We start from the raw sequence: 25,582 nt of genomic DNA on the forward strand, positions 1-25,582 counted from the left end.
AGGGACCGGGCCCGGCCCCTCCCGGCCGCCGTCCGGCCCCGCGCAGGCGCTGCCGTGCGGAGCTGCCGCGGGCCCGGCGCCGGCTGGAGCGGGCGGCCGTGCCCCGATGCCCCGGCGCGGCCATGGGGGACGTGAAGAACTTCCTGTACGCCTGGTGCGGCCGGAGGAGGGTGATGCCGGCCTACGAGATCCGCGCCGCCGGCGGCCGCGGCCGGCAGACCTTCCTCTGCGAGGTGCGGGCCTGCCCCGCCGGGGCAGCGGGCTGGCCGTGCTGGGGGCTGGCGGCTCTGAGGGGGACTAGGGCTGGGCCGGGGACACAGAGCGGGACTGGCGCCCTCCGGGGCCTGGGCGGGCTCCGGCCGTATTACCGGGGCTGTGTCGGGGGTCTGGGGCCCTGCCGGGGGGTTGTGCTGGGGGCTGGAGGCCGCCACGGGAGCCTGGGCTCTGCCGGAGGGAGCTTGGACACTGCCGCGAGCAAGGATTTAGCTCCATGAGGGGCCAGGAGGTCCGAGGACCCTGACAAAGGGAATGTGGGCCCTGCCGGGGATCTGAGATTCCTGACGGGGTCTGGGCTTTGCCGGGGGTCTCGGAAAGATGCCCAGGACCGTGCCGGGCCGGACCCGGGGCTCTGCCCCAGGGAACGTGGGGTCTGTGCCGGGGGTCTGGGAGCAGGGCTGGCGGCTCGGTCAGAGGGAACCCTGGGCCATGCTGGGTGTGCTGCTGGGTCTGGGCTCTGCCAGAAGGAACCTGGGGTCAGCACCGGGGTCTGGGGTCCTGTCTGGAGTCTGGGCTCTGCCAGAAGGAACCGAACCTGGGGTCAGCACCGGGGTCTGGGGTCCTGTCCGGAATCTGGGCCCTGCCCGGCCTGTGTGAAAATCACTGGAAGCCGAGGGCTTGGAGAGAGCTGGGGTGCTTTGAGCCAGAGTGTCCTGGCTGAGTGTGCACTGAGGAGTGAAATGAGCGAAAGGAGAGAAAAATCCCGAATGATGTTCTTAGAGGGGAAAACAGATTGGTTTATTTAAGGGTGGTGTGTGTCTCTGCACTGTGTGTGACCCTTCTTGCACTTGGTGAGGGGTGCTGTATGTCACCTTTGCCAAGAGCTTTGGTCTGCTCTTGAACTTGAGGTGAAATGTATTAAAAGAATTTTTGCAGGAATGGTTGCTACTCTGCACTGCTCTAATGGTAGTTTACTCCTGCCTGTACGTATTGGGGATGTGGGAGCTGTGAGGCCATGTGTAGAACAGATCAGTTCATGAGTGATGCCATGGATTTGCACTAAAGACCTTAAATTTGTCATTTTACCCTTCCCTCCTCTATTTGTCTTCTGTGTCCATAAGAAAACAAAGAAACACCGTGGCATTAAGGGAATTTTTGAGGTATTATTACTAGTTAAGCAATACTCAGATGGAATGGTTGTGTGAATAGATATATTCACAGTATCATGGAATGGTTTGGGTTGGAAGGGACTTTCAAGCTCATCCAGTCCCACCCCCTGCCATGGACAGACACTTTCCACTATCTCAGGTTGCTCCAAGCCCCATCCAAGCTGGCCTTAAGCACTTCCAGGGATAGGGCAGCCAGAGCTTCTCTGGGCACCCTGTGCCAGGGCCTCACAGGGAGCAATTTCTTCCTAATATTCCATCTAACTCTGCCCTCTGTCAGTGTGAAGCTGTTCCCCCTTGTTCTGTCACTCCATCCTTTTTGTAAAAAGTCACACTATACATATTGTGCATTATACAATATATCAGTATTGTAGTGGCTTTGACACATTGGTGTCCCATGATTATCCATGAAAGCTTAACAAGTGAAAGGATCAGTCTCACTGCAACATCTCTCTTACTGATTTTTGCAGCCTGGTAGGATGGCTGTGAATCCTGTATGGTTACTGTGTGGTTGGAGGTACCATTGTCCAGGGTATAGAATTGCTGTTCTAAAATTAAAAAAAAATCAGAAATAAATCACATCTATGTAGTTGGAATTACATGGAGCTATGGCTGAGCTGACACAGAGCCCTTGTGCTCTGAGAGGAGAAGTTCTCAGAATGTGAGGGTTTGCTTTTAAAAACTTAGAGAAATATACAGCACTATATAATGATATGTAACAACAGTTAGCAATATTATTTCTCCTGCACTTAGCAGCAGCCAGGATTTGGTGCTCCTGTGGGTGCTGCTGGCCTCCAAGCCCCTTTCAGCTGCACATGAGCAGTGTGTTGTTCCTTGCAGGTCCGAGTGGAAGGCTTCAACTATGTTGGCATGGGCAACTCCACCAACAAGAAGGATGCTCAGAGCAATGCTGCCCGAGACTTCATCAACTACTTGGTGCGGGTGAATGAAATGAAGAAGGATGAAATCCCTGCTTTTGCAGTAAGCTGCTCTTTCTCCTTACCAAAGGCTACTCTGTTGTTGGGCTGCCATGCTCCCAGTTGTGTTTCATCCCTGGAGTTCAGGTGCCCCTGTGCAGTGATGAATGTGAGGGACTTCTTACTCTGCTGGAAGGCTGGGGCACATACAGAATATCATGGAATCATTTAGGTTGGAAAAGACCTTTGAGATTATCAGGTCCAACTGAATGTTGTAGGATGATCTGGTAAATACAGGTGCATGTTGTATTTACCAGATCAAATGATGCGAAGCTGGTGAGGCTGGGAAGTATTCAGAGTGATGCTGTGAGGTGCAGCCTGGCTTTCAAAGTGCTGAGTACTCACACCTAGCACTGTGAAGTCTTATACCCATGTTCTAACATATATCTATAATATCTATAATATCTATAATATATATAATATATAATATATATAATTTATATAGTCCTGTGTGATTTAAAAATAACTAAAGCCAAACCCAAAAGTAATAATCACAGCTATATCAAACCAGACATTGAAAATCTGACATTTTTAAACCATAATTGCTTCAGGTGTGTAATGGGATCACTGCCTGTTAATGATGTTTTGGGCACTCAGCAGTGAGTGTCACTTAAAGGCTGAGGAAGAGGAGGTAACTCTGTCATTACAGCAAGTTTAGAGAAATAAACAAAGCATGAAGTTATGTGTTACCTGTTGAGAGGGAGGGATCTTCCTCTAGTGCTCCATTGAGCATACATGAGTTTTCTGAGTGGAAGCAGCCTCCCAGCCTCACCAGCCTAGGTGGAACCCAATGGGAACAGGACTGCTATTTTGGTTTTAGTGTGCCAATTAGTTTCTTAGCAGTTCAGTGTTAAAATATTCACAGTTGTGTTACTATTGGGATTGCTTCTGAGTAGTAACTATTGCATATTTACTGGGTATAAATGTTGCATGATGTTGCCTGAGGTCTTTAAACTTCCTGCACAGTTTCTAGCTAAACAGTAAAATGACTTGTTCTGCACTGAAGTGCTGAGGTTTTCCTTCATTCCCTTCCCTAGCCAGCAGCAGGTGATATCCCCACTGGAGGACAGGAAGCAGCAAGAGATGTCACTGGTTCCAGTTCAGCTGTGGGGGGACCTCTTCCTCCACATTTGCTTTTAAAAAGTGATGTAGGTAAGACTGAAAACTGTAATTTCTGTGTGTTTGAATGTGTTTTGGCAGCGTTTTCTCCCCCAAATTGCATCACTCTGCAGACAGGCCACCAAAGTCATCGTTTTGAGGCAGAGGTGTGGGTGACAGCATGAGATCTGAGGGACTGGTCATGGCCTGTCAAGATGGCCAGGCAATGACTCTCCATTGTTAAGAACATGTTTGGGGGAGTTATTTTATTTAATTTATTTTTTTTTTCTGTGTGGTAGGCAATGGACCAGGTGCAGCCCCTGGGAACTGTGGCAGTCATGGAGCTCAGTGGGATCGGGGTGCAAACTTGCAAGATTATTATTCCAGAAAAGAGGAGCAAGAAGGGCAGCAGGTAAGTCATGCAGAGGTGTTCTCCTTTACTTCTTAAACAGGTATCTTTCACTCTCTTTTGTTATTTGCATTTATAATTAGGTTGCAGTTTTCTTTTGATATTTTGCTGTTAGTTTAAGCTGCAGATTTATTTGTTGACTTTTAATGAAGTTAATTTGTTTAAGACAGGGACAAATAAATCACTCTGGATAGTCTGAACATCCAGGACTTTGTATAGACATTTTATTCTGAAAATAAAGAATTACTGAGGACTTTTTAGCATTTTCTGTGATATCTTAATTATTTAAAGCATACAGGTGAATTACTTAATCTTTAAACTGGTAAATAATGCTCTTTTTTTCCATATTAGACCTCAGAGTCAGAAGTGGACTTAAATGCAGATCTTCACGGGGGTTGGACCTTGGAAAATGCCAAGGCACGTCTGAACCAGTTTTTCCAAAAGGAGAAGATCCAGGAAGAATATAAATACACTGAAATGGGGCCTGATCACAACAGGTTTGGTAGTTTTAGTCACTATCTTTTTATAAAAGATTAAAATATTTTTGACAGTGGTTGTTCACACTTACTTACCACGCTCCATAGAGCCATAATGTTCTTTGCCAGGACCAGCAATTCATCCACATGTTAGGACATTGTATTATTTCTGGTGAAGTATAATGATGTTTTGTGGCTGGAAACAATGGCAATCTGCTGCTGCTGTTGGATTCTCCTGATTAAGTTTGGGGTTGGGCTTTTTTACATTATATAAATTTGTGTTCTATGAGAGTTATATTTTTAGAAAGACAGGAGAATTTTCCTATTAGAGCCTTTTCAAGAGAGTCTCACTTGTAGGACTTATAGTATTCTTTTGTTAATGAGTCTTTCAATCATTTGGAACATCTAAAAATGTCTATTGGTATGGAAAATTGTAAATGCTAATTTAAAAGCTGTCTTCAAGTCACTTCATCTCAATTTATGTGTCTCAGGCAAGGCCATTTCCTTCACTTAAGCAAGTGACATAAAAAGTTAGTTTGTACAGTACTAGGAATTTGAATTATACTTGTTCCAGGCTTAGCTTCTGAACATTTCTTCTATCTTGTCGTGTGGGCACACAGTGTGTGGTAATTGGCAGTGGGCTGGCCCAGCCTCATCCCCAGTGGGTGCAGCTGTGAGCAGCAGGTGAGCAGCACTGACAGCAATGAGCCATGGAGTGCCCAGGGGCACTGAGCAGCCACCAAAGGGAACAGAGGGCACACAGGGGCAGGGCACCAACAGGAGGGGATAAAAGGCTGGGCTACAGAACAAGAAGGGTGGATGCTTGCAGCCCTCTGAAGTGACAGGGTGTTACTCTGTGTGGGTGATGCTTAAAACCTTCTGAAAGTGTGTGATGATACTCTGTGTATCATGGCTATCTCATCTTTGATATATGCTGTGACATTGTAGCTTAGGGATTATTTGTGTGGCTCATTTTTTGTTACACCTTCTGCAGCATTAAATTTATCTAGACTTGAGCAGAATGAAATTATACTGATGGCAGTATGTTTCTCAGCCTGGCTATTGTTCTCCTGGAGTGCATTTCAGAGTTTCCTATATACTTTTTGTTCAGGGAAGGGTGTGTGGATTGCCCTGGATGGAATGGCAGAAGGGGCTATTCACTACCTGCTGCAATAAATCAGATAGGCATGAAACAATCCTAATGTGTTATAGGGCTCATTGAGGGACTGTTGGAAGACTGTTGGATTTAATCCTTTTGGTGTGTGTAACAGGAGAGAGATGTTTGAGAGCATAATAAAGTTTAAGTTGTTGGGTTTTTTTTAAAGAAATACCAGTTGTGCATCTTGCCAATCTCTTTTGGGTTTTTTTTAAGGTAAAGATCAGAGATATAGATTATAACAGATATGTCAGTCATGCTCTCAGAGGTTTGTGGCCAGTTAATCATACTCATGGTCTGAGAACTTAGTAATAGCTGGAAAATTTGAATTTGGAAACTTTAACTATGATAGGGGGGTATAAGTTGTAAATATAAAGATGGCTGTCCTAAAACACAAAGTGTGAGCTCATGTTGAGGGATGGGATGTGGCTTTTCTGTGTTGGGATGCCTGTGCCTCCTCCTGTTCCTGCTGAAGACCTACACCACAGACCTGTGCCTGCTCACACACGGGCTGCTGAGGCTGGACTAGGCAATCATGTGGGATTCTGCTGCAAACTGATTTCTGGTGTTGCTGTTCTCCCCTCAGGTGGAGGAGAATGAGATTGAATGCTGACTGTAGGCCTGGCTGAGAAACATACTGTCATCGGTGTCTTAGGTGGCTGTTGTGTCCCTGAGAGCCAGTGGCCTTCCACCCCTGAAGCCACTGTGCCTGCAGGTCAGTTCACTGATAGCACAGGAAGGAGGGCTAACCTGAAATTTCTATCACTCACTTAACCTTTTTTATTGTTTGTTTGCAGCAAAAAATGAAGGATGCAGGTGCAAGGCACAGCCTCCACCTGTGCAAATGCCAAGCCCTAATTTCCAAAGAGGATCTCAGTCCAATAAATTCCAGTCATGCACCTTCAGTCACATTGGCCAGTTTAAATCCTGTCTTACAAAAATTCAGCTTCAATATTTCATGTGGCAAAAAGAGGCTTAGGTTTATGATTCTTGAGAACATGGGTCATGATTGCTATTCTCCTCTGTTGAGGGTTTTTTTTTTTAAGCCTGAATTCTTCCCTCTGAGGGTGGTGAGACCCTGGGATAGGTTGCCGAGAGCAGCTGTGGCTGCCTCATCCCTGAAAGTGTCCAAGGCCGGGTTGGATGGGACTTGGAGCAAGCTGGGACAGTGGAAAGTATTCCTGTCCAGGGGATTGGAATGAGATGGTCTTTAGGATCCCCTCCAACCCAAACCATTCCATGATCCTATGATGAATATGCCAGTTAACTTTTAACTGAACTGGTTACATGTCTACTAAGCAAACTGTTGGGTTTGCTAACCAGAGTTACCCTTGAGTAACTATTACTCTCTTACTCAAGTTTTGATGATTTTAGAATGTGTCAATAAGGGAATGGAAACTCATGCAAATCCAAATATTCTGTCTCCTGTTCAGATAAGTACCATGGTTTTGACTATATGACCTGGTTTGGTTTTGTTTATGCCCTGAGCTGATCGAGTGTATGGTGAAAAGCAGAGTAACCATATTTAATGTTGCATCTAGTCACTACACACAGGCTGTTGGTGGGTTGCATTAGTGTTATACCAATATTTATGTGGGATACAGTTAATGGTACATTGGGATGCATGTTAGTGTTACATCCCACCTGCTTTATAACTGTTGTCTTAAACTTGGACAGCTCAGAGCATATTTCCTAATAAAGTGGCTGGAAATTTCAGTGCTGAACAGTGGCATATTCAGAACTCTTCTTATCAAATGTACTGGTTCTGTTGATGGCAGGTCTGTTACCTACTGCCTTGGGGTTAAAGGGACTAAAAGCAGTAATACTTTACCTTGGTCATTGGTGAATTGAGAGTTTCTGACTGAGGACAGAGATTTTTGCCTAGAAATATGGGGAAGACTAAGTATGTTTGCAGAGTCAGCTATTGGTAGTTGTACCTTTGTGCTCTTTCTTTCTCTTGCAGGAGCTTTAATGCAGAAATGAATATTTATGTGAGGCAGCTGGGCAGAAGTAAGTGCTCCTGTTTATTTTCTAACTTAGCAGGAGGTGGGTGTTGGTATAGAGGAACATTTGTGGGTACAGAGTTTATTACAGTTATGTGTTGGAGCCATTTCCAGAGGTAAAGGATCACTTGCATGATGCTGCTGGGTGGTATTGGGCAGTCATACTTCCTTAGGCACTGAATGCAGAAAAACTTCAAAGGATTATTTAGCAGTAAAGTAACATCACACAGCCAGTGTGAGCTGGGCAGAGGAGGGGCCTGGTTGGGTTTTATGTTGGAATTCTGGATTTATCAAGATTTGAGACTGTCCCTGAAACCTGGTCTGAGTGTACAGTCAGATGGCCCAGTTCAGAGTAGTGTCATCTGTGGGAGCTGCCTGACTGCCCTGCTGCTCCAGCTGTGACCTTTGTGTGCTGCAGGGATTTTCAGTCGTGAGCACGGATCAAACAAAAAGCTGGCAGCACAGTCCTGTGCCCTTTCCCTGGTCAGACAGCTCTACCATCTTGGTGTCATTGAGCCTTACTCTGGGCAGAAGAAGAAAGGAGAATCGGTGAGTTTGGCAGGAGGGACAGGAATGATTGCTTTCATTTCATAACACAGAAGCACTCTCATAAACAGCGGTGAATTAAGAGTTTGCTCTCCATATTTAACATCTTAGAAGTTATTAATAATTTTTATTCTTTAGCAACTGTTTCTGTTCTGGTGAGTGATTTGGATCAGAAATAGAACTTCATGTGATTAGAACAGTAACTAATTTTACATTCTCTTAAATGAAATAGGATTTGTAACAAATGCTATTTTCAGTATAATTTTTCTACAAGCTTGAATATTTCTGTTTAGGCTGGCTGTTTGGATTAATTGTCTGTTACATGATCATTTTTTGGCAATTAAAAGAATATATATATACACACATACCAAGGAATATGTGTTATTTAGGTATTTGGTTGCAAGTTTGGGAACACGTTCCTCTGAAATTAAACTCAGATATTTTAAAATAGCCTACAAATCCTTATTGAATGAAAAGTTGGCAAAACATTCCAAGAGTGTGAAGGCTGAACTGATGGTACTCTTTGGCCTTGTTTCACAAGGAGGTGTTTGATGGTTCACCTGTAATAGCCCACACTTCTGGCTTCCAGTGCCTGTATAATGACATGTAGTTTTTAAATATTTCCTAGCTGGAACCCTATGAGGTGTCACTGTCTCCTGACTTAGAAAATAATCTGCAAAAGACTGTACGGGAGCTGTCCCTGGAGATCGTGCCTGTGGTGAGTGTGTGGTTCAGTACTCCAAAGGATGGAGCATCACACCTGCTCATTTAATCATTTATCTGTCTTTGCCCACTCTGCTTTTGGGTTTCTAGCCTGAAGATCCCAGTAACCCAGTTCTGATCAACATTGGGAAGTTGGCCCATTTCGAACCATCACAGAGACAAAGTCACATGGGAGTTGTTCCCTGGTCACCACCTCATTCCAACTGGAACCCTTGGACTGGCTGCAATATTGATGAAGGTCCACTGGCAAATGTAAGACAGCTTAAAAATCGGTCTGTTGCTGATTTCCCCGTGCTTCCAGAACTTCTGAATGTTTCTCCCCCACCAGGATTTCAAGTATGAGCTGTTTCAAAAGAGAAGACAGTTTTTATTTATTCCCTTCTTGACCTGGAGGCAGAGAGTTCTTTGTGTTTACTTCATGTGTTATCAGGTCTTGACCAGCAGTGTCTTGAGCGTCTCAATTCTCTGCTTTGTTTCACCTTTTGCCTGCTATCTTGTGGCCTATACAAAGTTCATAATTAAAAGTACAAGGAAAGATCATGGGAATGTTATTTATAATTCTTTGGCCTCTCTTTCCCATACTTCCATGCTCAGACCCTTGTTCTGGGAGGAGAAACTGCTCCAAGCCAGTGCCACTTCACAAGCAACCAACTTCCTCACTTTGTCATTTCTAGTGCCATTCAGCACAAAACAAATGAAAAACAACAGTGTGGCATGGTAAAATTAAGGTGAAGGGAAGGAGTGACTGGTTTGCCAAGTTCAGAGAGTAATTTGGTCTAAAAACAACTATCCCTTTGACACCAAATTTGCATTTCTTCAGATTTCTTTTGCAGTTGTTCAACAGTGTTGCCTTATGAATTCTCTTCAAACTTTTACCTTTTCAGCTACTGTTTAAAGGGTGGATTTGTGTTTACATTAGGTCATTACTTATATTAAAAACTCCTGTTTAAATCATCTTCTTCTTGGCTTACTGCTGAACAGAGATGTTTCTCAAGCAGTCTAAGTATTTCAATTTAAACAATTGTTAATTTCAGTGTTGTTGGTCTTGCTGAGAGACTTGTTTGAAGATGAATGTTAAATATACTGGAATGAATGAATGAAATAAAACTGATTTCAGGGAGTTCTGCAGGAAATGATCCTTTAGGGATATTTGGGGTCACTGTTGGTGTGACTGATGTGATCCTGAAGTTAGGCTGTAGATAAGAAGAGGCGTCACAAAGCCTCCAAATCACATCTTGCACTTGCAGCTCACTCCGGAGCAAATCAGCGCGGAGCTGAGAAGTGATTTCATGTACCGCCTGGAGCAGGATCAGCAATTGCAGAGGGTGAGTGTGTGTCCTGTCTCCTGCCATCCTTGCCCTGGGCTCTGCATTTTCCAGAAGGGCTGGAACGTAACACACAGTGTACAAGGCTGGATTTCAGCACAAATCCACAGCACGTTTTCAGCAGTGCTGCGTGTTCCACTGGGGTGGATGTGGGGGTGAGTTGTGCTGTGCCAGGAAAAAGTACAAACTATGACCTGTTCTTTAGCAGTTTTTCCTTTGAGTAAGGGAAAAGTGTAGAAAAGTGAGGCAAAGTATAGATGTGGAGCAGAACAGGCTGGTTTTTGGAGATTTTGGAAATGTCCTGGACTTTTTTTCCCAGATCCAAGAAGAGAGAGAGGCTTTACCTGTGAAGAATTTTGAAAGCGAAATTCTGGAGGCAATCCATCACAATTCTGTTGTTGTCATCCGTGGTGCCACTGGTTGTGGCAAAACCACTCAAGTGCCCCAGTACATCCTGGATGAGTACATCAGAACCAACCGAGCTGCTGAGTGCAACATCGTGGTGACACAGGTGAGGCGTGTGTGGCCACTGCTGTTCTGTGGTGGATATAAGAAATCACCTGTTGGTTAGGATAAAATCACAGAACCTTGGAATGGTTGGGGTTGGAAGGGACCTTAAAGCTCATCTTGTTCCAACACCCTTCCATGGTCAGCAATGCCATCCACTAGACGAGGTTGCTCCAAGCCCTGTCCGACCTGGCCCTGGAGGGGGATTGAAGGATGTGTTGAGGAACCTTATTATCATTGCAGGACATGGTTCATAAAGATATCTCCTCAGCAATATAATTGGGAGAAACTTCAGCATCATGCATCTTTTCATATGGAATGTTACTCTTGCATGGATTTTCAGTTTGGATAACCTGGCTTGAACCTTGCCCAGGTGAAAACTCTCAGCAGACTAAGGGGAAATGATTTGGGAAATAGCAGCTTGTAGTTGCCATATATCCTTATATCCCTCCTTTGTGAAAAGAACCCTGTGCTGTTACATACAAAATTATTGTTTAACGATTACTTTGTAAAGCAATCTTAGTTCAGAACACCTGTAGCATTTAGGATTTCCTTTATCCCTTTTAGTGGTATTGTGATAAACTTCTAAAACCTCTTCATTAAGTTAGGGTAAACTTTTGCACCCCCCAGCCGCGGCGGATCAGCGCGGTTTCCGTAGCGGAGCGTGTGTCCTACGAGCGGGGGGAAGAGCCTGGCCAGAGCTGCGGGTACAGCGTGCGCTTCGAGTCTGTGCTCCCTCGGCCCCACGCCAGCATCCTCTTCTGCACTGTAGGTCTGTGTTGCTTCCTAGGCTTGGAGCTTATCGTGGGTCTGAACTCTGAGTCAGCAGCAAAAGCAGAAATATGGTTAGATTGAAATTTTTATAAAGTCTGCTTGGAAGATTTGAAAAGGTTTTTTTTGGATTAAAGTTTGCTGGCATGCTGTTGTGCAAAGAAAAATTCAGATTTTTGTTCAGAAGTCTGATAGTACATGTCTGATAGCACACAGAAGTAATCCCATGAAGAGATAAAATTGCCATATATTGATTGTCCTTAAAAGACAGAAGGAGAAGCAACACTGGGTGGGAAAGATGGAAGAGTCTCTGTTGTGGCAGTGCTTCATGGCCTTCATGGCTTTCACTTCTACAAAGGAAAGGATGGCAATTAGAGGTGGGGTTGAAAAAGGGGCTGCACAGCCTGCACACTTCCTGATTTTTAAACCAAGGGCTGGGAGGGGAAAGGTTGAACTGTTACATGAACACTTAGCTTTTGTCTCTGATTTAGGTGTTCTTCTGAGAAAGGTGGAGACTGGGATCCGCGGCATTAGTCACGTTATTGTTGATGAGATCCATGAGAGAGACATTAACGTGAGTGAGCTGGTGATGACTGTCCTAATCTCTGTATGCTTCTGTTCTGTTCAGCTGCTGTGTGTTTGTGTGTAGCAGCCAACAGGCAGGAGGAAACTTTGTCTTAATGAGTGTCAGATGTAAGTTTTTCTTCTTGGATAAGATTTTTAGAACTCTTAATTATTCCTTATCTAAGTAGCAGAGCAAGGACCTGTGCTTGTTTGCTGCCCTCTGACTGTTCTCCTGTTAGGATCCCCTGTGTCCTGGTCCTCTCTGGAAAATGGAACACTGCAGTACAAACACATCTTGTCCAAGTGGGGGAGCACGCTGAATGACACTGTTATTCTGGAGTGCTGTTTTTACTTGACACTGTTGTATTACTGCTGGTATTCACAGAACCTACAGTCTTGATAGTGATACATTGAAATTCAGTGTTTACATGAAGTAAAATACAATCTGATGATAGAATTAGGAGATGTATATAATTTGAAATGGCAAACATTTTCTGTTTCCTTGATTATTCTGTATAATTTTCAGCTTTGTCACACCAAGAGTGAGAGAAACCATGAAGTTCTGACATGTTGTTTGGACAGAATTTGGGGACACATTTGAATAAAATTGCACACATTTAACACACGTTTTTCTGATGCATCTCTTCATCTATTAAATGTATGCTAATGATGTAAAATACAAGTTTGGAAATTGTGAGTGAGATTGGAATTTTGTCTGTTGAGCTAAGTGCATGCCTAACTGTATGGCAGAACTAGATAAATGCCATATTTAAACAGAACTACAAACATCACACATACCTGCACTAATTCCTATTTATTTTATTAATTATGGCTACTTTATACGTAAGCCAAGTTTAAAAATACCTGAGGTTGTAATGTATTGTTAGGAAGGAAGCAAACTATTTTTGTAGAAAAGAAAAACCCTTCTTTACACTGGAAATCTTAAAAACCCCAGGCATGGCAGTAGTTTCAAAATAGAGCACTGACAACTGTTTCTTGTTTTAGAACAGTTTTGCTCTACTTGTTACTTCTCTTGCTCAGTAAATGTGTAATTTCTTCTGGTTTCTTGGGAAGATATTGCTTTTTTTAGCTGTGAAGTTAATGATGCCCTTATTCTCTTTCTCTGCAGACTGACTTCCTTTTGGTGGTGCTGAGGGATGTTGTTCAGGTGTATCCTGAGATCAGGGTTGTCCTCATGTCTGCCACCATTGATACCAGTATGTTTTGTGAATACTTCTTCAACTGCCCCATCATCGAGGTCTATGGCAGAACCTTTCCTGTCCAAGGTAAATCCTTACTTGCACTTCCAGAAACTGCTTGAGTTTTTATCAGTCTTGCATTCATACTCTGAAATATCCTGGTTTATTTCAGGAGACTCTTGAGAAGTGGTGTAGAGAGTTATGTTTCCTTGCACAGGCAGTCAGTCCTTATCATCTGTCTGTCCTTGCAGATTATTTTCTGGAGGATTGTATTCAAATGACTCAGTTTGTCCCTCCACCCAAGGAAAAGAAGAAGAAAGAAAAGGATGAAGAAAGTGGTGAAGATGACGATGTATGTTTGAATTTTAATATGAGAAATTAAACAAGGGCCATTTTTAGTACTCCAGCTTGAGTGTAATTCATTTGGCACTGTTGAAGTGAAACATCTCTAGCAGCTTTCCTATTTTTAATATATGAGATTGCTGTTAACTTCAGCAGTGGAACTAAATTTTTTTCTTGCCCTTGTAAACTGAAGAATTTCTTTTTCATTGAAGCTAAGGTTATCATGTTTTGTCAAACTACTTCTCTTTAAAGCTAAAACTGAAGTGCTTTTGAAAGTGAAGTTTAGTAACCTAAAAAAGAAATAGAGAAATAGGAGCTTGGTGGTGGTACCTTCTTAGGGTGAAAATATAAATTCTTTCCCTTCTTCTCTTGCAGTTGATATTGTCAGTGCTTACATACATTGTCAAGAAAATAACAGTTTTATTCAGCTTTTAATTTTGAAACTTTTGTTTGGGCCACTTAATTGAAATCTTCTTTTAATGGCCATTTTAGTCTTGAAAGACATCTACCCACATTTAATTTTCTTATTTGCCTGGCCAGCCAGTCTCTGTAGTTTGAGTAAATTCATTTATATGATTTCCTTTGTGGTATTTTTCTTTTGTAGGCCAACTGCAACCTGATTTGCAGCGATGAATATGGCCCAGAAACAAAGCACTCCATGGCACAGCTGAACGAGAGAGAAACCTCTTTTGAACTGATTGAGGCTCTGCTGATTTATATCGGGACTCTGAATGTCCCAGGAGCTGTCCTTGTTTTCTTGCCTGGCTGGAACTTAATCTATACCATGCAGAAGCATCTAGAAATGAACCCACGCTTTGGTACAAGCAGCTGCTTTGTTATATTCCATCTTTTCCCGGGGAAACTACTGACTGAGTGAAGATGGGAGTTGGATGAATGGCTTGGGGAGCTAATTTGGTGTGAGAGTGAATGGCCAGAAATTTTTATGTTGTTGGAAGAAGAAATGAGATTCACATAGTAGTAGTTACCAAGCTTTTTGCTTTGCTGTTGTAGGAGGCCACCAGTACAGGATTTTACCTCTGCATTCCCAGGTTCCTCTGGATGAGCAGCGTCGGGTGTTTGATCCTGTGCCTCCTGGGGTGACCAAAGTACGGAGCCTTCTCTCTGTGCAGTTCTCTTGGGCTGTTGGGGAACGTATTGCTGACTTCTTTAATAAATTCTGTAGTTTATCTTGCTGGGCATTATCAGTTTTTTCAAACCAAATAACGTCACTTTGCATTTCCTGGTTTTTGTAGGTTATTTTATCTACCAGTATTGCCGAGACCAGCATTACCATCAATGACGTGGTCTTTGTCATCGACTCTTGCAAGTGAGTTCATGAAGCAGCTTTTTGTTTCATAAACCCTACCCTTGGGAATGCAAAAGAGGTTTTGGGAGTGCACAGAAGTGCCTTGTGTTCCCATGCTCCCTGAGCTGAGTTCGAGGACTCCAGCTCCCTCAGGACAAATCAGCATTGTCTTTAGCTGGTCAGCACAGTGACACACCATGCTGGCATCTCAGGGGACCGGGTTGGTCACGCTGGCACTATTCATGTGAGGTGTCACTGGGTCTCCACACCAATTTGGTAGACGTCATCTGCCAAAGGAGTTTTACAAACTCTCAGTGTCTGGCTGATGATAAAAAGGAAGGGTTTTGTATTCTGTTACAGTTCCTGCCTCGCTGTGCATGCTCTCTGAGAAAACTACACACAGAGAGCTCATGAATTCATGAGAATTTTTTGCTTTTTGGACAGTTGTGAGAACATTACTCTGTGCAATAGTTTGGGGCACTGCTTTAGAAAGAGTGTGATGCTTTAGTTTCTAGACTGCCTAACACAAACCAGGGGTGGTTGGCTTCTTAAAATCAATGTGGCTGCAAGCCATAAAATAGAAACTAATTTGGCAGGGCTTAAGATGAAGGATGTTTGATCTTTAGTGGTGTTTTTCCTGTAACAGGCAAAAAGTGAAGCTGTTCACTGCTCACAACAACATGACAAACTATGCCACGGTCTGGGCATCAAAAACCAATCTGGAGCAGCGGAAAGGTAGAGCTGGGCGCGTGCGAGCTGGCTTCTGCTTCCATTTGTGCAGCAGAGCTCGCTTCGAGAGGTGAGGCTGTGTCTCCAAAAATACCCTCAGGGAATCCTCCCAGAACTGTTGGGTGCTGCTCTGGGTCAAACTGAGGAAATCATTGCAGAAAGCACAGAGAGGAGATGGATGGTGTTGGCTCAAAAAAAAATGTACATTTGTTATGCTTTTGCCCATTGTATGAGGTGGATACATAGTTTATGATTTTAGTATTAAGGGTGTCACTGCAACCTACCAAACTTCTCAGGAAGAGAGCAATACTGCTTGGGAATTGAGGCAAGGAAAAGAGCTTTGTAACGAGGGCCAGGCTCTAGTCTGCCTTCAAACACTGGGGTCACCTGGCATTGCCATGTAACAGGCCATTTTGTCATGAAAGTGGTAAAAAGCAGGGATGGCAGATTTTAGTTTTCTCTCCATTCCCATTCCATGGCCAGGAAGTCCCTTCATAGTGCTCTAGCACATTCTCTGTTGCTGAAACTTTTTGACCTCTCTGCCAGACTGTTTTTCCATTACTAGAGCCTTGGAAATCTCTTTGCTGGTTGGAGGAGGCAACACAGCTGTTAATTACACTCTTATCTCTCTCCTGGAAGTTTCAGTGCCCCTTTCTCTGGCTGTTACAGCATAGCTGTGTTTTGATGTTCAACCTTTTATAAACTTGTGAAAATCTCGGTTGATCAAAAACTCTCATTGAATTTCTCAAATTTTTTTATATCTGTTGTTGAGTACGGTGCAATGATTTTAATTAATATTTTTTAACAGTGGGCTGATTTTAGACTACTGAAGTAATCATGGTTTTAAGGTTGCCTTCCTTCAGAGAATAAACCCAAAATATACAAGTTCCTCTGTACTTAAGGAAGCATGTGTGTGGACCTGTACAGATAGTTTTTTGAGAGAAATCATCTAAATCTTGTGCCAGCTGAATCAGGGTATTGTTCAAGGTGTTTTGAAACCTTTTTACGTTGCACTAGAAAAGTGCTTTTATGTACAGCAGGCTGAAAGCAGGTTGTCTCCCAGGAGTGTAAGAGCTTCTTTTATCAGAGCAGGAGAGGATTGTGAAGGACAAATGTGGAGCTGCTAACTGTGCTCCAGCCCTGCAGGGTCTCTTTGGTCAGCTCATGCTTGAACCCACAGTGGGCTGTGGAGATGTGAGGACTGTTCCCTGTGCATTCCAGTGTGAATTTGCCCCAAAGGATAATGGAGAAGTACAGAACATTGTGGTAGAAGATCCCAAGTTCCAGGAGCACAAAGAGAGCTGATGGGTGGGCTTGGAGACAGAGTTTGCTTTGGAGGGCAGTGGTTTGTGCTGGCGGAATGACCCCTCATGGTGATCAAAGGCTGTGTTCAGAGAAATGGGCCTTTGTTCTCATTCCAGACTCCAGACTCACATGACACCCGAGATGTTTCGAACGCCCCTCCACGAGATCGCTCTGAGCATCAAGCTGCTGCGCCTGGGAGGCATCGGGCAGTTCCTGGCCAAGGCCATCGAGCCGCCCCCTCTGGACGCGGTCATCGAGGCAGAGCGCACGCTCAGAGGTACCTGGTGTGCCACGGGACTGGGCAGTGATCCTGGGCTGCTGGAACTGGCTCTGGGTGCTCTCCCATGTGTGTGATCAGTGACAAACAGCCCTCAGGTGCCACAGAGCTGGGCAGTGATCCTGGGCTGCTGGAACTGGCTCTGGGTGCTCTCCCATGTATGTGATCTCTGAAAAATGGCTTTACCACCTCGGGGTGGATTGCTGGAGCAGCATGTTCTGGCTGACACAGCAACCTGGAGGCATCGTGTGGGTGGCAGTGGCTTGTGCAGCTGAAGAAATACTTGAATTCCCAATGGAGTGTCATTCCTTTAAGAAACTTGAGCCTTCAAACTCAAGGGTTGTTTTGTTGTTTTACCAGAAAGTTATGTTAGCTTCCAGCTTCCTGTTTTCCAGCTGTGGCACTGCTGTGTTTGGCATAGACTCAGTCCAGTGCTTGAGGCATTCACAAAGCTTCTATAAAAGAACTGAAAAACAGAGGTTGCTAATTTATTAATTAATTGCCACTTTTTACAGTTTGCTGACCCAGTATCTCAGATTTTGTCAAGAAATTAAATCTTCAATTTATGAATCCGGGTGAAAAATAAAAATCTGATGTGTGGGTTAGGTTGTCTCACCACTCTCTTCAAGGAACTAACTAGACTGTGAGTAAAATAGAGCAGGGAAGAACTCTAAATTTGTGCTTTAGATGTAAAGCATGAAAGTGACCTCAAACCTCAGCACACTTGTAAATGTCACTAAATAAGCACTTCCTACAATTTTTAACAACGGAAATATCTATTTCATTGTTTATTTTATGGTAGAATTGTGTGCTGAGCCTGCATTGCTTGTGTACAGGAGGGAGACCAGAATGAAAAAATATTGCTGGGATATATAGTCAGGTTTAATGACTTTCTGTTCTGAGAATTATTAGTATTTTTCATACTGTGCAGCTGAGAATTGCAGAGCCAGGGGGAAAGGCAAACATTTTTGGTTTTAACCAAATAGATGTGTCTGCAGGTGCCTCCCTTTCCTGGATGACCTGTGATTTTTCACTGCAGGTACACTGCTAGTATGTTCTTAGGAAGGTGAAACATGTTGTTCTTCAAAGTATTCTTTACACTTTTGGCTTCAGTAGAGACCAAGAAAAACTGATTTTATGATGGTCAAGGAATTCTTTGTGTTTCCTTTCCCATTTAATTGCTGAGGCTACAAAGCTGCTTTTTTTTATTTTATGTGAAAAAACCTTTGGTAGCTTAGAGGATGAATACAGGTGATAATTTTCAGGTAATGGGAAGAGCAAAGGCAAGTAAAACCTTCAGGAAAAGAATCTGTGGTGTTATCTAAAGATTTCTAGGGTTGGTTAACTCTCTTTGATAACAAGGGATCTTGTTTCAGAGCTTGATGCCCTGGATTCCAATGATGAGTTGACACCTCTTGGAAGAATCCTGGCCAAACTTCCCATTGAACCTCGTCTGGGCAAGATGATGATCATGGGCTGTATTTTTTAGTAAGTTCAGTGGTCTCAGTAGTCATGTTCTTGTTTCTCTGAGTTCCTGAGCAAGAGAGTAAAATCAATATATCTAGATGAGCAATAAATGCAGCAGCTGGGGAGAGGTCAGTGAATCCTCATGGTAGCAGAGAAGAAATAACTTTTAGTGTAGGCCATAAAGTGGTCATGACATTCAGTTAAAGGCAAGACACCAGTGGAGGCTGAGTATTTCTGAATTAGGAGTGGGACTTGAAACACCTAGGTATAACAGTGAACTTGAGGTGGGGATATATGGAATTTAATAATGAGATAAGGAAAAAAATAAATCTCCATGTTTTGCTTTAGTATGAGAGATCTGTTCTTTGTCACTGTGATGCCTATAGGGTCCTGTGATTACTGTAGACACTTTCCACCAGAAGATGGTGGTGTATGGATGGAGGGGAGGGCAGATAGAGCTTATTTAACATCCACTTCCAGGGAAGTTTATTTGTTTGTTTCATTGAAGAACTCTAGCAGATAAAGGCCAAATTCCTAAGGTCTCTAGCAGAGGAGTTTTCCCTGGTATCTGCAGCCTGCAGCAGGTGCTGACAGCACTGACTCTGACTGATCCTGATCCCTTGTGGTTCCTTGCAGTGTGGGAGATGCTGTGTGTACCATCTCTGCAGCCACCTGTTTCCCTGAGCCTTTCATCAGCGAAGGCAAGCGCCTGGGTTATGTCCACAGGAATTTTGCTGGGACCAGGCATTCCGATCACGTAGCTTTGCTCTCTGTCTTCCAAGCCTGGGATGATGCAAGGTACGTTGGCTGGGAGAGTACAGCTGAAGAACACAGGGTGAACTTTTCCTTGTCTTGTCAGGCTTCTAATTCTCTCTGTTTTTCAGAATGGGTGGTGAAGAAGCAGAGAAAAGATTTTGTGAACACAAAAGACTCAGCATGGCCACTCTTAGAATGACTTGGGAAGCAAAAGTCCAGCTAAAAGACATACTCATTAGTTCTGGCTTTCCTGAAGGTGATTCTGATTAAGTTCAATGGTTTAATGGTTGCATTTTTCATTCTGAGAGGATGAATAAATAACCAGGATAATCTGTGTTGAGCACCCAAGCACAGGAGCAGTACAGTGGATTTGCCATAGCACTACTCCACTTTTACAGCTGCGTTCAGGTGGACTTTTAGTGTTCTTTCCTAAAGTTGTGGTGGCTGTGGTGCAACATGGAGATTTTGGAGGTTGAGGTTAGAGCTGCAGGATTAAAAATCTATTAAACAGGTGTCCTTGGAGTGTTACCTCCCTGGCTTGCTTTCTTCTTCACTTGTTGTATCTCCAAAATGTGCTGTGGTGTGCTTTCTCCCTTCTTTCCATAGACCTTAGTTGGGAGTCTGTGTGATCTGAAGAGTGCTCTCTTCTGTGACTTCCTGTTTGTGCTGCAGGAGGGGTGTGTAGCACTGTGCCAAATTATTCCATTTTCTAGAGAAAAAAACCTCTTAAATTTGACCAGGTTCTGAATTTGCCTAATGTTGCTGAGGAACTCAGTGAAATGGCATGACTGCCTGGATTAAGCAGATGTTTATTTCCCCTCCTTTTCATTTTTTTTTCTCTTTGAATTCCTTTAATTTTTTTCTCCTCATGCTGTTAGGATTACTGCTGCATTTATCCATAACTTTTTTCTGGGCAAGATGACTTGAAAACAAGCCACCAGAGACCCCGGGGGAGATTTGTAACAAATGAACTAATAAAAACATCCATTTTAACCTCCCCAAAAGATCTGTCTCCAAAACAAATGCAGTAAACACACTATGGTACAGCACATTCTGGGCAAACCCATTTCTCCTTGTTTTTGAAGAGTTTGGGAGAGGAAAATACCTATTTGTAGTAGTATTTTTCAGCTTTTCATTCTCCGTTAAGAAATAAAAAATTGAACGTAGAACTTAAATGCTCTGAGTGCAGAGGTCATTGGAGATAACATCTAGCAGTTGATTTAATCAGAAAAGGCATTGATCCAGGATCCTAAACAGCTCTGCATTGATCCAGGATCATAAACAGCTGTCTTGTGCTCTCCTTCATGTCCCATGGATTTGAGCCACTCCTCTGTTCTCTGCCAACAGAATGTTTGATGACTCAACCATTTAACAACACTGGCCCTGATAACAACCTGGATGTTGTCATCTCCCTGCTGGCTTTTGGGGTCTACCCCAATGTCTGCTACCACAAGGAGAAGAGGAAGATTCTTACCACTGAGGGGCACAATGCTCTCATCCACAAATCATCTGTCAACTGCCCTTTCAGCAGCCAGGACATCAAGTATCCATCACCCTTCTTCGTTTTTGGAGAGAAGGTAGAGACCTTGGGTTTATTCTTGATCATATGCTGCCAAATGGTTCAAGAGGTTCTTTTTGGTAAAGAAGTCATCAGAAAAAAAGCCTGACTTCAATATTTAGCTAGTTTTAGTGGGGAGAGATGGGGGTGTTGTTTGTTGGTTGGTTTTCTTTCCAGAAAGTAAATGTTATGTGGTCCTGGTGTCACTTGGCCTCCTAGTAACTTCCAGTCAACCACTTTCAGTAGAAATAGAGGTGCACAGAAAGTTCCTGTGAGTTTTGTTATCACAGCCAGGTCACAGAGAAACATCTAAATCATTATCTTCATTAACAGTTTGTCTTAGGAGCTCTTCCATGCTAGTTAGGCATCAGAGAATTTTTATCCTTATCACTTCTGCTGCTTATGAATCCGGGGATAAAACAGGAACATGGAATGTGGCAGTGGGATGCTCCTGTTCTGGCCTGTGTCATCTCCTGAGGATAACTCTCATTTCCCAAGCATCTCCCAAAAGGTCTCCGTGACCTTTCCCTCCATCTGTGAATTTGATGTACATTCTGTGCATGTCCATGTGCTCCAGTGACAGCCATCGTGAGCTCAGCTGCTGCTGCTCAAGGAGCAAAGGAAAACAATGCTTTTGGGTTTGGTAGTAACCAGAATTTTAAATCCTTTGGGTACAGGGATTTTGTCTTGACAGTCTGGATTCCCAATCCATAGTTCAGAGCTGTGGTGAGGCTTTGCTGCTTCTTTACCCTTTGTATCAGGATCCTAGGAGGGTTAGACCTTTGATCCACCTTGACCTTCTCTCTCAAGTGAAATTCCCCTAAACTCTGCAAAAGACTTTGGAGCTCAAAGAGTTTTGCTTTATTAAATGAAAGTACACACAGCAAATGGAGAGTGACTAAGATGGTGGCTTAAGAGTAGCTTAGGCAGCACCTGGGTGAGGCTGGGATGCAAGAAGGATTTCTGAATAGCTCTCTGCCCATTGGATACCTCTTCTGTTCCCCTTTACACTGAGGGGCAGGAGCTGTGTAGCAGGGCTGTTATCTCTGGCTTGATGTTGTTTAAGTTGAAGCTCAAGGACAGTGTAACGTGACACAGCAGTGACTGCATGGACATCTGGCAACTTCATGAGTAGGAGCCCACTGAAGGTTTTCATCACAGCCTCAGTAACTGAAGGGTAGGAGGAAAATCCAGATGTGTCCTGGTCATTTTAAGGCTGGCAAAGTATGAGGTGGCTCTTGCAAAAGCTGCATAACTGCAGACACAGAAAATGAATATTTTAAAACGGAAGATAGTTTTTGTTGAGATTTTACACCAGTGTGTGCTGAACCTCTGTCTGGCATTCAATTTTGCATGTGCATATGCTCTTGTAATTTCCTAATGCTATACCTAGCTTTGTTGTGTGTTGTTTGGGTATTTTTTTTTACAAAATTCTCCAGTTTCAGTGTACAGAGGAAGGTGCAGAGCTCTGTTTTCCATTTCAAGAGTCATTTTCCTCTTTAACTTGCAGATTCGAACACGAGCCATCTCTGCCAAAACCATGACCTTGGTGAGCCCACTGCAGCTGCTCCTCTTTGCTTCCAAGAAAGTCATGTCAGATGGGGAGCTCATTCTGGTGGATGACTGGTATGGATCTGCTTGTGCACAGAATTGTGGAATCGTGGAGTGGTTTGGGTTGGAAAGGACAAAACTCATCCAGTTCTGACCCCCTGACTGAGGGAAAGTGCAGCTAACACAGAGCAAATGTCTGTAGAACAGGGATCCCAGAGCAAACTGTGCACCACAGGTGTGTTGGGAAGGCATCGCCTTTCCTTCTATGAGGAAGGGACAGGTTCATTTGAGCCCTGTTTCATGCAGATTATCTACTTAAACTGAAAACACGACAAGGCAGTTTCCATAAAAACTGCTGGTTTTTTCCTCTTTATCTGAAAGGTGAAAGGCACTGTGTGTTTTGGACCTCCTCCTGAGACAAAGGCTGAGGAAACCTTGTTTTCAAGGCACAGAAACAGCTTGAGGAAAGAAATGTCTCTGGCTGTGTAAATTTTTTGGCCATCACCAAATAACATCTGCATGGTTGTTTTGGGATTTTTTTTTGCTTTTACCCCCTGGTCAGTAAAACAGAGCCAAAGAATTCCTTAAGCTTAATTTACTAGCAGTTTGGGGGTTGGACCTTTCAAAATCTTGGAGCCTCATGTTTTCAGTTTGCTTTATATTTTTGTATCTTGCTGTTTTGATGCAGGAAGTTATGTGCTGAATTTATCCAAGTGTAGAATGATAGAATCACAGAATGTTTTGGGTTGAAAAGAACTTTAAAGCTCATCTCAGGTGGACACCTTCCAGTAGACCAGGTTGCTCCAAACCCTGTTCAGCCGGGCCTTGGACACTCCCAGGGATGGGGCAGTCACAACTGACACAGGTTTCTCTGGAAACCTGTGCTAGGGCCCTCACCACCCTTTCAAGGAAGAATTTCTTCCCAATATCCCATCTAACCCTGCCCTACATCAGTTCAAAATAATTCCCCTTGTCAGTGGAAGGGGCTCTAAGACCTCTCTGGAGGCTTCTGTTCTCCAGGCTGAGCACGCCCAGCTTGTCTCCAGAGCAGAGGAGTTTCAGCCCTCAGAGCATCTTCATGGCCCTTCGTTAAATTTCAAGAGCCAATTTTATCAGAAGAACAGCTATGTTTTAACAATGCCAAATTTTAGGGATCTTTCAAATTGCCTGTTCCCAGGCAGCCGTGGCAGCTCTAACGCCCTGTTTGTGCCGCAGGATCAAGCTGAGGATGCCGCACGTGGCGGCCGCCTGCATCGTGGCTCTGCGCGCCGCCATGGAGGCGCTGGTGGTGGAGGTCACCAAGGAGCCGGGCATCGTCCGGCAGCTGGACCCCGCCCACGAGCGCATGCTGAACGTCATCCGGCAGCTGTCCCGGCCGGCGGCCGCGGGCGTGGCACTCACAGCCGCCAGCAGCAGGTGAGAGCCCCGGCTCCGAGCTGAGTGTGGGACTGCAGGCTGGGGTGTGAATGCCGGTGAGCATGGGCACTGCAGGCTGGGGTGTGAGTGCCGGTGAGCATGGGCACTGCAGGCTTTGGTTTCAGTGATGGTGAGCATGGGCACTGCAGGCTGTGGTTTCAGCCCCAGTGAGCGTGGGCACTGCAGGCTGGGGTGTGAGTGCCGGTGAGCATGGGCACTGCAGGCTGGGGATTCAGTGTCGGTGAGCATGGGCACTGCAGGCTGTGGTTTCAGTGCCGGTGAGCATGGGCACTGCAGGCTGGGGATTCAGTGTCGGTGAGCATGGGCACTGCAGGCTGTGGTTTCAGTGCCGGTGAGCATGGGCACTGCAGGCTGGGGTGTGAGTGCCGGTGAGCATGGGCACTGCAGGCTGTGGTTTCAGCCCCAGTGAGCATGGGCACTGCAGGCTCTGGGGTATGAGTGCTGGTGAGCATGGGCACTGCAGGCTGGGGTTTCAGTGTCGGTGAGCATGGGCTCTGCAGGCTGGGGTGTGAGTGCCGGTGAGCATGGGCACTGCAGGCTGGGGTTTCAGTGTCGGTGAGCATGGGGACTGCAGGCTGTGGTTTCAGCCCCTGTGAGGACGGGGACTTCAGGCTTTGGTTTCAGTGCCTGTGCTCTGAGCATGTGTGAAATGCTTGCACTCAAGGCCTGATGCAGAGACATCACTTGCTGTTTGCACAAGGACACACAATTCTCAGGAATAAAAGCTGTCATCCCCTCTTCCAAAACACAAAACACAAATTATCTTTTAAAAGAAAGATAATCCATATTTATTTTGGGCCTACCTTTTCCTAAAAAGAAAACACATACTTGACTGGGCTTGCACCCCTCTGTTGCCCCTTGTTTCTGAAGCAAAGGAAGCTTTTCTGAAGTGGAAAAGGTACAAAAGTGCAACTGTAGTTGAACCATCGCATTGTGTTGACAGAAAATCGAGGTGGCTTAGCTGAGGACGGTGCTGTTTGCCATCCTGTAGAGATGCAGTCTGTGAGATTGCCTCACGTGTGTGGTGTTGTTGTTGGCCAGGTTCGGGGATGGCCCCCGCCCGCCCAAGATGGCTCGCTACGACAACGGCGCCGGCCCTCGGGGCTGGGGAGGGTACAGGGGCAGAGGCTACGGCGGCTACTCCGGCTGGCACCCGGCGGGAAGAGGATACCCAGGCGCTCCCGGGGGAGCCTACGGAGCTGGGGGGGGCTGCCGAGGGGGCGGAGGAGGAGGGTACCGAGGAGCAGGCAGGGGCTACCGAGGAGGCTACCGGGGAGGGTGGTAGTGATGGTTCAGCGGAGTCTTTCCACTTCAGCAAAGGTGTGTTTCCGTCCCAAATTCCTTTCTTCCTCTTCCCAGTTTGTATGCCTTTTTTGGTTCCTTAGTACAAGTAGAGCTCTGTAATATATCATGCCCTTAGGGAATTCCCTGCAAGTTGTATTATTTTTAATAAAGAGTTTGTTTCTGAAGACTTGCAAGCTATACCTTCAATTTTGTGTTTGGATTTGAATTTCAAAGGCTTCTGTTCTAATTGTGATTGTTGGAGATTCAAAGCATTCGGAGGAAACCTTTCCGGTGTCAAAGACTATTTCCTGCCAGATTCCAAACCACATCTTGGGCTCAGTGGGGATTTCACTTCGTTGTCTAACAAGCTGTGCAAACAGTCCTTGCTGCAGTGGTTTTCTAACCATGCCAGGCAGCACTAGGTTCTTTTGCAG

The 25,582-nt window shown here is 44.7% G+C and overlaps 1 protein-coding gene across 2 annotated transcripts; it reads left to right on the forward strand.

The window, feature by feature from the left end:
* Positions 1 to 11: 11 nt before the first annotated feature.
* On the forward strand, positions 12 to 25,333 carry DHX9 (DExH-box helicase 9). Of its 2 annotated transcripts, XM_074546270.1 has the most exons (27): positions 12 to 233; positions 2,223 to 2,363; positions 3,397 to 3,511; positions 3,757 to 3,869; positions 4,218 to 4,363; positions 7,462 to 7,508; positions 7,920 to 8,050; positions 8,676 to 8,765; positions 8,861 to 9,022; positions 10,018 to 10,095; positions 10,415 to 10,606; positions 11,233 to 11,374; positions 11,865 to 11,947; positions 13,067 to 13,223; positions 13,388 to 13,488; positions 14,083 to 14,296; positions 14,490 to 14,584; positions 14,732 to 14,805; positions 15,431 to 15,583; positions 16,935 to 17,095; positions 18,472 to 18,583; positions 19,199 to 19,360; positions 19,447 to 19,574; positions 20,666 to 20,895; positions 22,387 to 22,502; positions 23,643 to 23,843; positions 24,906 to 25,333. In XM_074546270.1, exons 1-27 carry the CDS (start codon positions 123 to 125, stop codon positions 25,147 to 25,149), a joined length of 3,699 nt encoding a protein of 1,232 aa, XP_074402371.1. In that variant the 5' UTR covers positions 12 to 122; the 3' UTR covers positions 25,150 to 25,333. The 2 variants fall into 2 exon arrangements, with proteins under 2 accessions (XP_074402371.1, XP_074402372.1); XM_074546271.1 differs by lacking the exons at positions 12 to 233; positions 2,223 to 2,363; positions 3,397 to 3,511; positions 3,757 to 3,869; positions 4,218 to 4,363 and adding an exon at positions 6,085 to 6,213.
* The last annotated feature ends 249 nt before the right edge of the window (positions 25,334 to 25,582 follow it).

Source organism: Zonotrichia albicollis, chromosome 8 (genome assembly GCF_047830755.1).
Source record: "Zonotrichia albicollis isolate bZonAlb1 chromosome 8, bZonAlb1.hap1, whole genome shotgun sequence".
In the NCBI taxonomy this organism is placed as follows: domain Eukaryota; kingdom Metazoa; phylum Chordata; class Aves; order Passeriformes; family Passerellidae; genus Zonotrichia; species Zonotrichia albicollis.